The sequence below is a fragment of the Berghia stephanieae genome, chromosome 10 (genome assembly GCF_034508935.2).
Source record: "Berghia stephanieae isolate SIO BIC M18660-M18661 chromosome 10, UCSD_Bste_1.3, whole genome shotgun sequence".
In the NCBI taxonomy this organism is placed as follows: Eukaryota; Metazoa; Mollusca; class Gastropoda; order Nudibranchia; family Aeolidiidae; genus Berghia; species Berghia stephanieae.
In genome coordinates this window covers 567,060-581,878 of record NC_088369.1, presented here as the reverse complement: position 1 = coordinate 581,878, position 14,819 = coordinate 567,060, and the positions used below count along the sequence as shown (strand labels likewise).

The following is a 14,819-nucleotide window of genomic DNA, read 5'->3' as shown; positions in this document are numbered from 1 at the left end:
AACTGTACAAGTGGGGTGTTATAATACAGTTTTTGACATGTAATGTATCGTATAGATAAAACGAAATTGACGTCACTCAGTTCTTTGTTATTGTTTTTAGCCAGCCATTTTTATGAGTCTTTTTTTTTTTTTACGCTAAATTGTATTAATCAGACTATAACTATTTAAGGTTACACATTGTTTTGTGTATATGATATATTATATCCGGCTGGTGGATGCTGTGAGTTTTTAAACCAAATGCAATGTATCAATATTTTGTGACCTAGAGAGAGCCCGTCCAAGGTCGGGCCTCCCCTCTGTCCGAAAATCCAATAAATGTCAAAAACTCTTTTTTTTCATTTCCTTTCGACTCTCAGGGCCTGAAAGAAAGAAGAAAATCCCTGGAGAGCCAAATCAAAGATCAAGAACGGGTGCTGCAATCTGTTCTACCCGACCAGGAAAAATTGACAGATCTCAAAAAATTGGTTCAGGAGTGTCGCAAAGGTAATAACAAGTCAAAATGATACGAGGCCACGGTGAATAAAACTAACTTAATTTTTGACTCTTTAGTTTTTGCTTTGATCTTGCTGTATCTGCCGTGCCACCCACTGTGCATCTTCCCCTGTCGCCCATTCCACTCCCCTGATCACAGGCAAATCACTGATAACAGGGAACTTCACCTGTCACAAGTGATTAATTACCTGCACCTTCGGCAGTTGAAACAAGGGGAGGTAAGCGAGGTCCGAAAACAAGGGTGATATTGTCAAAAAATGCATAAGAAATGCACCCCTTACATCATTTAATACTGGAAACCTATGTGTCACACACAATTTCTTCTTATTTGGAGGTGGGAGAAGCAACTTAAAAAGATAAAGAAAAGATTGCATGACATGAAAGAATGTAAAGAACGTATCATCGGACCAGTTAGAAAAACAATACAACATGTTTTAGATCAGAATAAAATTGTCAGACAAGCATTTCACGGTGACCACTTCATTGCCAATCACTGCCACAAATACATAAAGAAAGAAATCTACAGACACCTTACAAAGACAGCTATACAGTTAGTACAAACACCCAAATAGACACCCTAATCACGAAAATAATTCAACTTGAGATCAAATATAATACTTTAAATGACAGCTACAGAGATGTACATAAATTAGTATCCCATTCAAATCCTCTGTCATCAGAAGAAATTAAAAGAGCAGAGGAAGCCGTCGCAAGGTATTTGCAGAATTACAGAGAAGAATTCCCTCACTCAATTACTCCCAAATTACATATATTGGAAATGCACTGCATTGACTGGTTGAAGCGGTATAAGATAAATTTAGGATTCCATGGCGATCAAGGTGGTCAACTGCTCCATTCTAGCATAGGGAAGATTGAAAAAAGAGCAGGAGGACTTCGAAGTGAAAAAGCAAAAGTGTCTTTCACAATGGAAATATCATTGCTTCAAGTTGAACCAGACGTCAGTAGTCACTTACTTCAGAAGGGCCCCTAATAATAATCCTAAATATTAGAATGATATCTCTCCTTTCTGGTTGGTGTTGAAAATAGATGAGAAACTATTGTTAAACTTTTTTATTTGTTTTCATAATGGTGTTGCTTGCATTGTGATTAGACATGAAACTTTTTTAGTTGTGATGTGTGAAAATAGAAGAGAGTGATAGAAATATTTCTTAGTAAATTTATTACTGACAATGTGATCGGGAACGTGACAGACCATAGAATTTATATTATTAATTAATGAAATATGTCATCAAGTGAATCTTATTCATAAGGAATGATTGGATATCAGTTTTATAAGACACACACTAACACGTACCTTCCAGTCATCACTGTGACTGGCTAATTTGTGGACAGGATACTGGTGGATTTGATAAGGAGTTACCACAATATCAAGACCTCACAGGACTGCCAGGTCTGAACAGGCCATAAAACTTACATACACTTTTTCCTCATTCTCTCCTGCTTCTGATTATCCCAAAATTATTTGCCTGTACGGTGACTTATGCTATTTATCCACATGTTTCTTACCAATTATAGTTATGATCTTGCATTGAATTATAGTACAACTCATGGAGAGTGGCATTGCAAAACCATTAGGTTCATAGCCATACAAATGGTATGACAATATTCTTTAAATTATGAAGAACAAGAATATATGAATTAAAAAAAGTTACGTCAACGGATTATTGAGCAACGATTATTTGAAAATATCAATAAAATGCAGAATCGGAGAGAAAAAATACAGGTAGCGAAAATGCCGATGCCGGTAGCATGATGAGTCATCGACCTGTCACAACTTGATTAATTACCCTCCCACCGGTGGAGCGCTGGCTCAAACTAAAAGTTCGAGTTTTAGTCGCCGTGAGGCTGCTAGAAGCTGTGGACTGTAAAAAGTAATCAACAAAACTCGATATAACAGCTTCAAAAAAGAACAAGATACCAAACACGGAATGTTTCGGGCTCAAAACCCTTCTTCAGCCAACAACAAAAAGCCAATAAAGACATACATACATGTTCCGTGTTTGGTATTTTGTTCTTTTTTGAAGCTATTCTATTCATTGTTGTTAATTACTTTTTAAAGGGAATTACTATATTTGAGCTTTCGTCTTAAAACGGTTTTATGTCTGTGTGATTAAACTCCTGACAATGGAATATTAAACCTATTATTTATTTCTTAGTACATGTTTAAGGAGGATACAGATTTTCGTAAACAGGTGCATGCGTAAGCTACTCAGAACATAATGGATGGACAGGACTAAGAATATGGGAAAGAACACAACAGAAACCAGTGGGAGAGGAAAAGGAAGAAGACGATGGAGGTGGATTGGACACACCCTTAGAGAGATTGACTCCACTATAACAAAGAAAGTATTGGACTGGAACCCTCAGGGCAGAAGATCAAGGGGAAGGCCACGGGGAACATGGAGATGAGTTAAAGAAGCTGATATACAGAGGCGTGATACGACATGGAACGAGATAGAAAAGTTACCTCAAGATAGAGAGGGATGGAAACTGTTTGTCTGTGGCCTATAACCTGGCCCTGGGAGAAAATGATAATGATGATATGCATTTGATTTATCTATTTAAACATATGGGCAGGGAGGTACACACTGTGTCTTCTATCCCCCTATATCTGTTTTCCAACATGCTTTCTGTCTTTGTCCTGGAATGAGATTACTTAGTTTTTTTCCTGGCCTTGGTCGGAGTCCTGGCTGGGAGGGAAACAGTCAAATGCATAGTTATTGTTTTGGGAGATAATATTTTTTTTTCTTGTAAATCATCTCTCTGTTATGTATTAGTATATTTGTTATTTTTTAATGTATAATGTAAGCATTTGAGTGTGTTCCTCTTTGTTGGATTTTGTTCTTGTGTCCGGATGAGACTCATAGGTGATCTCAAACTAAGTACATTGGTGGTGTGCTCTTGGAATCTACATCTGATCCCTATTTGTTCTCAGTTCCCCTTTGTCTTACCTTATTCTTGGATGCTTTAATTGTAATTCTAAAACTTTTTACTATCCCATTTTCTTCCTTTTTACTGGCGCTTATATGGCCTTAATGTGTTGCAAGTGCTGTAAAACCCTTAAAAACATAAAAAAACATAAAACATATTTAAACATAATCATGTCTACTGTTATTATTATTATCATTATAATTATAATAATTATTTTTATTTTTTTTATTATTATTATTATTATTATTATTACTATTATTATTATTATTATTATTATTATTATTATTATTATTACTATTATTATTTTTATTATTATTATTATTATTATTATTACTATTATTATTAATGTTATTATTATTATTATTATTATTATTATTATTATTATTATTATTATTATTATTATTATTATTGGGTTGGTGATGATGGTGGCGGCGGTGTTGTTGTTGTTGCTGATTGATGAGATTCTGAAATGACACGTTTTCATTCTTTCAATTTCAGCTTTTGACAAAGTATCTGAAACGACGACCAAACTAGAGAAAGAAGTTAAAGAGTGAGTTTTAAAATTCATTTTCTGTCATTTTGAGTGTTGCAGATTTTTTGAAAAATAGCTCTTCAAAGATGAAAAGAATGTCATGAGGGGATGGGGTCATTTGACCTTTGACCTCCCATGCTGGTCACTCTTGCTGCGTCTTCCATCCTCCTATATCGGGGTTTATTTCCTTTGCCAAGATTCTGTCCTAGTCTTGGAATGAGATAACTTGGCTTTAGTCCTGGGCTGAGAGGGAAAAAATCAAATAGAAATTTATTTTTGGGAGGTGATCTTTATGGAATTCAGTATGTTAAAAATCCTCAGTATATTTTCTAATCACTCGCTGAACGGAAAAAACAAAAAGCAAGTACATAATGTCTTTTTACTTTGACTGGACTTCAGCACTCCTATAGAGTTAAAAAGTTTATTCAATTTTCACCTCCGGATTTGGCAACCCCGTTTATGTTCTGTTATTTTTGTTTTGTTTTGAATATTATAGTTTGTAGTCCTGTTTCAGAGATCCTGTGCTTGTGCTATTGTTATTATTATTATTATTATTATTATTATTATTATTATTATTATTATTATTATTATTATTATTCTATTTTCTTTGGTTGCATTAGCCATTTTTTTCACTTTCATATATGTTACCATCAAATTTTATGATTTATTGGCGAAAGCCTAAGAGTAAATTAACTTGAAACTTGTCTGGATGGGTACTGAAGGTGATATCAAACTACTAAGTATGTTGACTCAATCTGGAAATCTACTTCTGGAGTCAATCCTTCAATCTTGTTTTCAGGATATCATTCTCAAACTAAAAAAATGAAGCAAACAATTGATATTTTAAATAAAAACTTGAACTTAAGCTCAAAGCGCTTTACAAAGGGTCCCTGACCAATAGCAACACGAAACATGCAGAATGAGACCTGACACCTGTTAGGCGATATTACAATTTTTTTCCGACAGAGACAGCGCTGTTAACGGCCAGGTACTCATTTTACACCTGAGTACAGTGAGAGAATGTAAGTAAAAAGCCTTTTCCAAGGACTCAACTATGCACAGAGCAAGGCTTGAACCCAGGACCTTCTGATCCGAAAGCAAGTGTTATACCACAAGACCACATAACCGCACAAACAAAAAATTCCTTTTTAACTTTCTCCTATTAAAAAAAATCAAATGTAGCATTTTTCAGATACTTAAACTTAGCTACTTTTTTTCACACACGTTTTTGAAATATCTCCTCAACATCCAGACTTCACAATCAGATCCTGGATAAAGGAAAAGCCAAACTGGCAGCATGTCTGTCCAGACTCAAGGCAATCAACAATAACATTGACCAGGTCACGGGTCAAATCACCAAAAACTCTGTGGGTGTCAAAACAGCTGAAAGGTATGTCCATTGCTTTTTATTTAACTGTGTGAAACAAACATGAATATAAAACATCTTCTGAAAAAGTGCTAAATGTTACAGTGAATGATATAATCAGTCGGACGGTGAAAAGGTTTGAACTGAGATAACGCCAAGTTTAGTTAGAAGGTCAATTTTTAAAATCAAAAATGAGTTCTTGTTATAAATGATTAAAGCAACCCTTTTTGTACATTTTCGGGAAATATCGAAACTTAATTTCACTTTTAAATAAATTTTACAGCTAGTCAAGTTGAAAAGGTATGAAATTTGAGAAAAGTTGCTGGATACCTTTCCCATACATCTGACCATAACTTCATGAAAAATCACCCGATTTACTTCAAATAAAGATTAGAATGCTCTGGGGAGCATATTCTTTCGGAAAATGCAAATCCAAAATTTTCACCTTCCGACTGATTATGTCATGCACTGGCACAAAAACGTATTTGCAAAGTGAAACCAGTCATCTGGAGGATTGTATCACTCCTAGTGCAACTGATCTTTTGTTTTCAGAGTGATGGTTGTCAGTACAGATCAGCCATCCGCTCCTTTACGCCCCGTACAGACCTGCCTAATACCTAGAAAAATTCGTAGAATTACAAAATCTTGTCTCCTACTACACAAGTTCATGGGCATCTCTAAATCATTAAATCTTATTAAAAATGAAGGTCGAAGCCAGAGTGCACAATTTTAAGACTTTTGAGGTGTTTAATCATCATCGTGGAGGTAAAGTGTTGATCTACAACGTTTACTATAGAGACTTTTAGTTTTATCTCCTAAAACTATGAATTTTTAAATGTTTAAGTAGGCAGGTCTGCCCATATTCATTAGAATCTGCCTATACATCCTGCTACTAAAATAGTTATGAACAAAAATGAATATAAAGGCTTCAAAAAAGAACAAAAATACCAAACACGGAACATTTCGGGCTCAAAACCCTTCTTCAGCCAACAACAAAAACAAAAAAAAAACAATAAATAACGAATATTTTTGTGTTCGTGGATAGCTCACACGGTAGAGCCACGCTCTCACCTGCCAGGCGGAGTTGTCGTACCAATAAGGTCGCAGGTTCAAACCCCACCACCGCCGCGAAAAATTTTTATTCTCTATTGTCTTCTGGCACTTTTCTATTCACTTCATATCTTGTTGTTACCAACATAAGTGCCTGCTCCACTCACTTTTCTGAATTAAAAATTCACCCCATACACCGGAGCATACTCAATGTCTCAATCGTTTCTATGTTATATGTTTGTGTTGAGAATATTGGCTATTAAGCTTAACTGCTGGTCAAAATTATTCGCGATGGTGGTGTACGAACGAATCGGCGGTCTCAAGAAGTGGGTGAGAGAGGGATCTAGTAATGACTTTGGGTTTGAAACGAATATTTTTGTGTTCGTGGATAGCTCACACGGTAGAGCCACGCTCTCACCTGCCAGGCGGAGTTGTCGTACCAATAAGGTCGCAGGTTCAAACCCCACCACCGCCGCGAAAAATTTTTATTCTCTATTGTCTTCTGGCACTTTTCTATTCACTTCATATCTTGTTGTTACCAACATAAGTGCCTGCTCCACTCACTTTTCTGAATTAAAAATTCACCCCATACACCGGAGCATACTCAATGTCTCAATCGTTTCTATGTTATATGTTTGTGTTGAGAATATTGGCTATTAAGCTTAACTGCTGGTCAAAATTATTCGCGATGGTGGTGTACGAACGAATCGGCGGTCTCAAGAAGTGGGTGAGAGAGGGATCTAGTAATGACTTTGGGTTTGAAACGAATATTTTTGTGTTCGTGGATAGCTCACACGGTAGAGCCACGCTCTCACCTGCCAGGCGGAGTTGTCGTACCAATAAGGTCGCAGGTTCAAACCCCACCACCGCCGCGAAAAATTTTTATTCTCTATTGTCTTCTGGCACTTTTCTATTCACTTCATATCTTGTTGTTACCAACATAAGTGCCTGCTCCACTCACTTTTCTGAATTAAAAATTCACCCCATACACCGGAGCATACTCAATGTCTCAATCGTTTCTATGTTATATGTTTGTGTTGAGAATATTGGCTATTAAGCTTAACTGCTGGTCAAAATTATTCGCGATGGTGGTGTACGAACGAATCGGCGGTCTCAAGAAGTGGGTGAGAGAGGGATCTAGTAATGACTTTGGGTTTGAAACGAATATTTTTGTGTTCGTGGATAGCTCACAAGGTAGAGCCACGCTCTCACCTGCCAATAAAGAAATAAATACATAACTAAATTTCAGATAGATATTTTGTAAGTCTTCTCTGTAGAAAAATCTCTCCTTTTTTGTGACCAGTCATTCTCACCCCCTGGTAAGTAAGTAACACCACCCCTCCCCATCTACTGACATTTTTTAATTAGCTATTGTCTCAAAATTCTTTTTTTTTAAAATTCAAACACATGTGGTGAAATTCAGAAACTTGAAGAGATCGGAGGAGAAAGTCGTCTCACTGAAGGAAGAGATAGCTGAGACAAAGCAGCTGATTGAAACATTGACTGGTCGACTGAAGGAAATAGAGGGGGAGGCCAAGAATTTGCTAGAACTCTATGAACGTGCCCAGGTAGGTTTCCCCCCCCCCCCCCACCCCCTTGTCAGAACCCAGCAGGACATTTGTGTCCTATTTTGACTGTTGAAATTTGACACTTAGCAGACAACTGTCTGGATAAAATGGGGACTGTCATGATTTCTCTTCCAAAACCTATTATAAATAGTATCTTTGGTATCTCTCCATATTTTAGTTGCAATAATATTGATGATCATAATTTAAATAGTTGCAACGATTTGATTCGACTGTCTTTTTAAAAAAAAAGTTTTGATTATTTAAAAGATGCCTTCCATGGCTATTTTGAAGGTTTTCTCCAATAGAAATTAAAGGACAGATAATCCCAAAGCTGCCAATTCCCCCTATTTATTTGAAGCATCTTTAGAAAATTCTATTTGGATTTTAAAGATCTTTTTTTTTAACCTTGATTTTCTTTATTGATGATTTAGTGATATAAGCACATGTAATATAAGCACATGTGGTGTGAACACATGTAATATAAATCCATGTAATGTAGACACATGTAATATAAATCCATGTAATGTAAACGCATGTAATATAAGCACATGTAATGTGAACACATGTAATATAAGCACATGTAATGTAAACACAGGTAATATAAGCACATGTAATGTAAACGCATGTAATATAAGCACATGTAATGTAAACACAGGTAATATAAGCACATGTAATGTAAACACATGTAATATAAGCACATGTAATGTAAACACATGTAATATAAGCACATGTAATGTGAACACATGTAATATAAGCACATATGATATAGCTAATCTCTCACTGTTGATTATGGTTATTTTACTAAATTTTATTTCCAAGACTTTCATTTCTTTAATTTTGAAATTGATAAAAGAAAAAGCAAAAAACAAGAGATTTTTCAGATTAGAAAGAAAAAAAAGGAAGAAAAATATTCAATAAAAAAAATGTCTGCCAGTGTTACTGGTTGGCAGCTTTGTAGTTTTTTGTTTTTTTGTTTTTTGAGTCTACACTGAGATGCAAAACTGCAACAATAAACCATTTGCTCACCTCATTGTCTATTTATTAAAGCAGGATTAATGTCGAAAATGTTTTTTTGTTTGTTTTTTTCTTTATTCAGGCTGATGTGAAAGAAAAAGAGGAAAAGCTGACCGGAATGGCAGGCGACCTTGAAGAATGGGAGAAACAGGAAGCAGAGCTAGCCAAGGAAGGCATGGAATTCAAACATGAGATTGAGAAATGGGACGGGGTGCTCAAAGAAAATAAACAGAAAAAGAAGCATTGGGAGAAAGAGGTGGGTTTGTGGATTAAGAGAAAACAAACAAGAAAACAGTGCGGATGGTTTTCCTTGGATCCGCGAGCTTTTATATAGAGCAATATCCACTAAACGTGCTCAAAGCGCTTTACAAGGGGTCCCTGGCCAACAGCAACATTTAACATGTAGGACAGGACATGACGCCTGTTAGGGGATATTACAATTTTTTCGGACAGAGACAATGCTGTTAACGGCCAGGTACTCGTTTGACACCTGAGTACGGTGAATGAATGTGAGTAAAGAGCCTTATCCAAGGACTCAACTATGCGAGTTTCATACCACATAGCCGCATTGAGCAGGTCTTCATTTGTGATGATGTCTGGCCACCTGATGTTGACGATATTTCTGAGGCACCTATTTGCCACATTATTATATTGACATATAATATTCTTTATATTATTTCCGAGTTACTTTCTATCTTTGTGTAGCAGCTTGTCTATTGCAAAGTAGGTCCGCCTGATTTAAGAGACGCTGCCACTTAATCATTGCTTCGTGAACAAGGGATGAGAAAAACTATCACCAAGGAGGGCAGGAGGTCACTTGCTGTGTCTTCTATTTCCCTATATTATCTGTTTTCTGAATTTCTGTCTTTGTCTTGGAATGGGATCACTTAGTTTTGTCCTGGCCCTTGCTGGGAGGGAAATAGTCAAATGTCCGGTATTAGTTTTGGGAGATGTTTTTTTTTCCCATGTAAATCATCTGTTTTTTATGTATTCTGTTTTGGACATATTCTGTATGTATTTGAGTGTGTTCCTCTTTGTAGGATCTTGTTGTGGTGTCTGGATGAGACTTTTAAGTGATCTGCAACTAAATACACTAATAGCGTTTTCTTGGAATCGACATCGGTTCCCTATATTTGAACCAATCTTCTTTGTCTTACTTTTTTTTGAGTACCTTTACTTACAAAAATTCTACAATTTTTTCACTATTCCATTTTCTTCCTTTTTACTGGTGCTGAAATGACCTAAATGTGTTGCAAGTGCCGTAAAATCCTTTAAAAAAATCCCATTTAAATCATGAATTTTTGGCAACATATTTTGGGAATGTTTGACTTCAACACTTAAACGTTTCCCATTCAGCTTATGGTTTATTTATCCATTTTGGGAATGTTTGACTTCAACACTTAAACGTTTCCCATTCAACTTATGGTTTATTTATCCATTTTGGGAATGTTTGACTTCAACACTTAAACGTTTCCCATTCAGCTTATGGTTTGTTTATCCATTTTCAGCTAACATCCTTGAAGCTGACCCCAATTGAGTTAGAAAGGTCAGAGGAGGACTTAACTCTCCCTACACACACACAGGAAGAGTTACAGGCCTTGAGCAAACAGGATGTCCAGGTGGAGATCACCGTACAAGAAGAACATCTGGCTAAAATGAAACCCAACATGGCTGCTATTGCTGAATATAAAAAGAAGGTGAGAAAAGGTGGTCAAGTATTGGTTGACTTGGAGAGCTACCAATGCCTGTATAAAGTGATACCAGGCTGCTAGAATCTGTGGACTGTAAATAGTAATAGACAAAAATGAATATAACAGCTTTAAAAAAGAACAAAATTCCAAACTCAGAAATTCTTCCAATTTCATTTTAGCAGACAGTGTCATTATTTCATAACAACCCTTTTGATCTTAAATGATCTTTAGATGAAAGAGATCTAATACAAACTTTTGTATCGTGATTGAAAATATGAAGCAGATGAGGAAAAAAATAAAATGATATGCTTGTTGACAAGTCTTATTTTAGCCTTCTTTACCGTTACAATTCCTGTGGCCACCCAGCTTATTCTCAGTCTGTCATAGAAGTAAATAAAAACCAAACTTGAGCTTTTATAGAGCGAAAATATCTACTAAACATGATCACGTCGCTTTACAAGGAGTCCCTGACAAAACAGTATGACGTAACATATAGAATGGGACATGATGCCTGTAGGCGATATTACGATTTTTTTGGACAGAGACAACACTGTTAACGGCCAGGTATTCATTTTACACCTGAGTACAGTGAGAGAATGTGAGTAAAAAAAGAGCTTTTTCCAAGGACTCAACTATGCGCTGAGCGAGGCTCTAAACGAGGACCTTCCAATTCGAAAGCGAATGTCATACCACAAGACCACATAGTACTGACATTACCAATAAGTTAAGTCTGTAACATGTACAATAGGAGAAACAGAAAAAGAGAGGAGATAAGATGTCTCGCGTCTCATTAATAACACTAAGTGTCGGTACTACACAGAGACCATGAGATTGACAAAGCAGCTTTCAAAGACACAGACATCTCGCAGGTTTAGTTCTCATTCGCCTATTGGTTGAAAGCTAAGTAATATCGGGAATTCCCAGTACCGGTTTCTAATAATAATAAATGGCATTTATATAGCGCTTTACCCCGTTGTCACAGGCTCTAAGCGCTTTACAGTGATATAAAACAAAACATATTACAGTGAGACAAGTGTGAAGGAAACGTGATACGAATTCAATTTAACAACAACAAAATATGAAAATAATATTGCAACATTATGACGTATAAAGATAAAACTTTAAGCGAGATTTGAACGTTGTCAACGAATCCGAGCATCTCAAGTGTGACGGGAGAGAGTTCCAAAAATGGGGGGCCGAAAATTGAAAAGACTGTTCACCTATTTTACGCAATGGCTTAGGTTTGACAAGGATTGATTGGTCACTGCTTGACCTCAAGTTTCTATTGGGGACCTATATGTTTAGAAGGTCTTTAATATAGGAGGGACTGTTCGTGCTCAGGGATTTGTAGACAACAGTACAAATCTTATAGGCAATTCTTTTTTCAACAGGAAGCCAATGTAACTCACGGAGAAGAAGAGTTGCTGACGGGTATTTTTTGTTAATGCGTACAATGAGCCTGGCTGCGTTATTTTGAGCAACCTGAAGTTTGCTAATTTTGTCTTTAGCTAAATTCGCCCAAAGGGAGTTACAATAGTCCAATTTAGATAAAACCAGGGAATTAATTAAAAGTTCTGTTATATGCTTCGGTATTAAATTACGAATTTTGCTTATTTTTTTCATTTCTATGTACATAGATTGTATGGTGTTATTCACGTGGCTTGTCATGGAAAGATCTTTATCAATGATGACGCCAAGGTTTTTTGCTTTATTTGAAAATTCTATTGTGCTATTTCCGAGAGTAATAGGTGATTTATTTGCCTGTTTAAGGATACTCGGCCTTCCACACATTAAAATCTCAGTTTTACTATCATTTAATTTTAACTTATTGTGGTACATTCAAGATTTAATCTCATTAAAACAGCTCGTAATTCGTTGTATTAAGAACTGTAAATTACTAAGGGGTGCTGAATCATATATTTGCGTATCATCTGCATAAAAATGATAACTCAGATTGAATCTGGATATCACACTAGAAAGGGGCTGTAAAAAGGACAGGGCCAAGAACAGAGCCTTGTGGCACTCCAAAATTTAGTAAAACTTGTTCTGACTGAACACCATTCACCACGACAGTCTGCCATCGATCCTGTAAATATGATGTAAACCATTTAAGGGCAATTCCTTTTATGCCGAATGTATTTTCTAGTCTTCTTAACAAAATGTCATGGTCAATGGTGTCAAAGGCAGCTGAAAGATCTAAAAGGCATAATACATTGATATTGTTAGCATTACATAACAAGTCATTAAAGATTTTAAGAAGCGCCGTTTCAGTACTGTGTTGATGTTTGTAGGCTGACTGAAAGGGTTGTTCCAAACTGTTGTTCTTAAGATGAGATGTTAATTGTGTAAGAACTACCTTCTCCAAAAGTTTTGATAAAAAAGGTAAATTTGATACAGGACGATAATTGTTTAATATATTGTGGTCCAGTGATGGTTTCTTCAGAAGCGGTTTGACGAGGGCACTTTTAAAGCACGATGGAACTTCGCCAGTCTGTAATGGATGGTAGTAATGTATCTGTATCAGTAATTACGATCCAGATCCTTCATTACCAATATTTTCTCTGTACCATGAAATGCTGGTACGGCCCATGCCTGCCAGCAATTATAGGTAACTCGGTCTGTTAGATAAAAACAAACAAAATGAAGCCAAAAAAAAAATGCCTGCACTGAATATCCATTAAACATGCTCAAAGCACTTTACAAGGGGTCCCTTAGCCAACAGCCACACTTAACATGTAGGATGAGACACGACACCTGTTAGGCAATAATACAATTATTTTTCGACAAGGACAACGCTGTTAACAGCCAGGAACTCATTTTATACCTGAGTACGGTGAGGGAATGAGTAAAGAACCTTTTTCAAGGACTTAACTATGCACCACTCGGGACTTGAACCCAGGACCTTTCGATCCAAAGATGAATGTCATACCACTAGCTCCATGTTCAATTCAAATCTTTCCTTTACAGGAGGAACTGTATCTACAAAGAGTTGGTGAACTGGATCAGATAACAAATTTCCGCAATGAGCAGCGAAGCTACCACGACAGTTTACGGAAACAGAGACTCGAAGAATTCATGCAGGGATTTCAGGTCTGGGTTTTTATCTATGCCTTTTTTAGCAGATCTGACAACCCTCCTGATTTCATTGGGAAATTCCCTTTTTCACTTCTCATTCCCGACTTCCCTGATTTTCAACTATTTCGCTCATTTCTAAGAGAACATTTTATTCCAGAAAAAGCGGGTGGTTGGATGGGAGCATCACCCTTGAATCATATACCTATGATGTTCGCATGGGTGTACGATCCAATAGTGATGTCGTTTCTTCTTCTCTTTACTAGCCTATCCTGCTTCTTTGGTTTGTGATTGTATTTTTGACAGGGGATATTTTTTTTTCTGTAAATCTTCTGCCTGTTTGTTCTTGGTTATTTATAATTTAGCTTATGATATCTTTAGGTTATGATTTTGATTTACATTTGTACTATTTTTGTTAGATTGCTTGTTTTTTTGTTTCAGCGGTCTCTCATATAACCTCAATTGTGTTGGAAGAGACCTAAAGCAACAAACAAACAAAAAATTCCAGAAAAAAATCATAATCATCACCACTATTATCAAAGCCATTTTTACCTTTCCAAAATTTTATCTCTGAAAAGTGAGGTCTTTGACCTTCCATAGTGGGCAAGAGGTCATTTGCTATCTCCTCTATCCCCCTACATCTGTTTTCTGAGTTGCGTTCTGTCTTTCTCTTCGAATGGGATTACTCAGTTTTTGTCCTGGTCCTTAGCTGAGAGGAAACAGCCAAATTATAGTGTTTGTTTTGGAGGAGATATTATTTCCTTGATCTATAGGTTAGCTGTAAAGCCGCGGACCAACTGGCGATTGTCGTGGAGAGTGAGGTTGGGTAGTCTGGCAGCACAGCTACACATACAAAATGCCTCATATACTCTATGAAGGGACTATCAAGGTGAATGGGAGGCGCCTTAAAACCTGCCAAATGCTCCACTGCCTTGTGGGTTATGACCGGGAGGTCAAAAGGCTATGGAGTAAACCAGATAAAAATCCGTCAGAAGGCAACGGGAAACCACTGACGTATCATCCCAAGATCGTCATGATGTCCGTCCAAGCGAATCTAGTCAACGACGTCAATGGATGTTTTT

The 14,819-nt window shown here is 36.5% G+C and overlaps 1 protein-coding gene across 1 annotated transcript in view; it reads left to right on the top strand.

Moving 5' to 3' along the window:
* Positions 1–14,819, top strand: part of LOC144956021 (structural maintenance of chromosomes protein 4-like) — a 54,425-nt gene that overhangs the window by 31,928 nt on the left and 7,678 nt on the right. Inside the window, exons 19-25 of the mRNA XM_078886309.1 lie at positions 357–483; positions 3,943–3,994; positions 5,229–5,366; positions 7,816–7,960; positions 9,057–9,230; positions 10,483–10,671; positions 13,633–13,755. Coding sequence (XP_078742435.1) covers positions 357–483; positions 3,943–3,994; positions 5,229–5,366; positions 7,816–7,960; positions 9,057–9,230; positions 10,483–10,671; positions 13,633–13,755 — 948 coding nt within the window. The remainder of the gene's footprint in view (positions 1–356; positions 484–3,942; positions 3,995–5,228; positions 5,367–7,815; positions 7,961–9,056; positions 9,231–10,482; positions 10,672–13,632; positions 13,756–14,819) is intronic.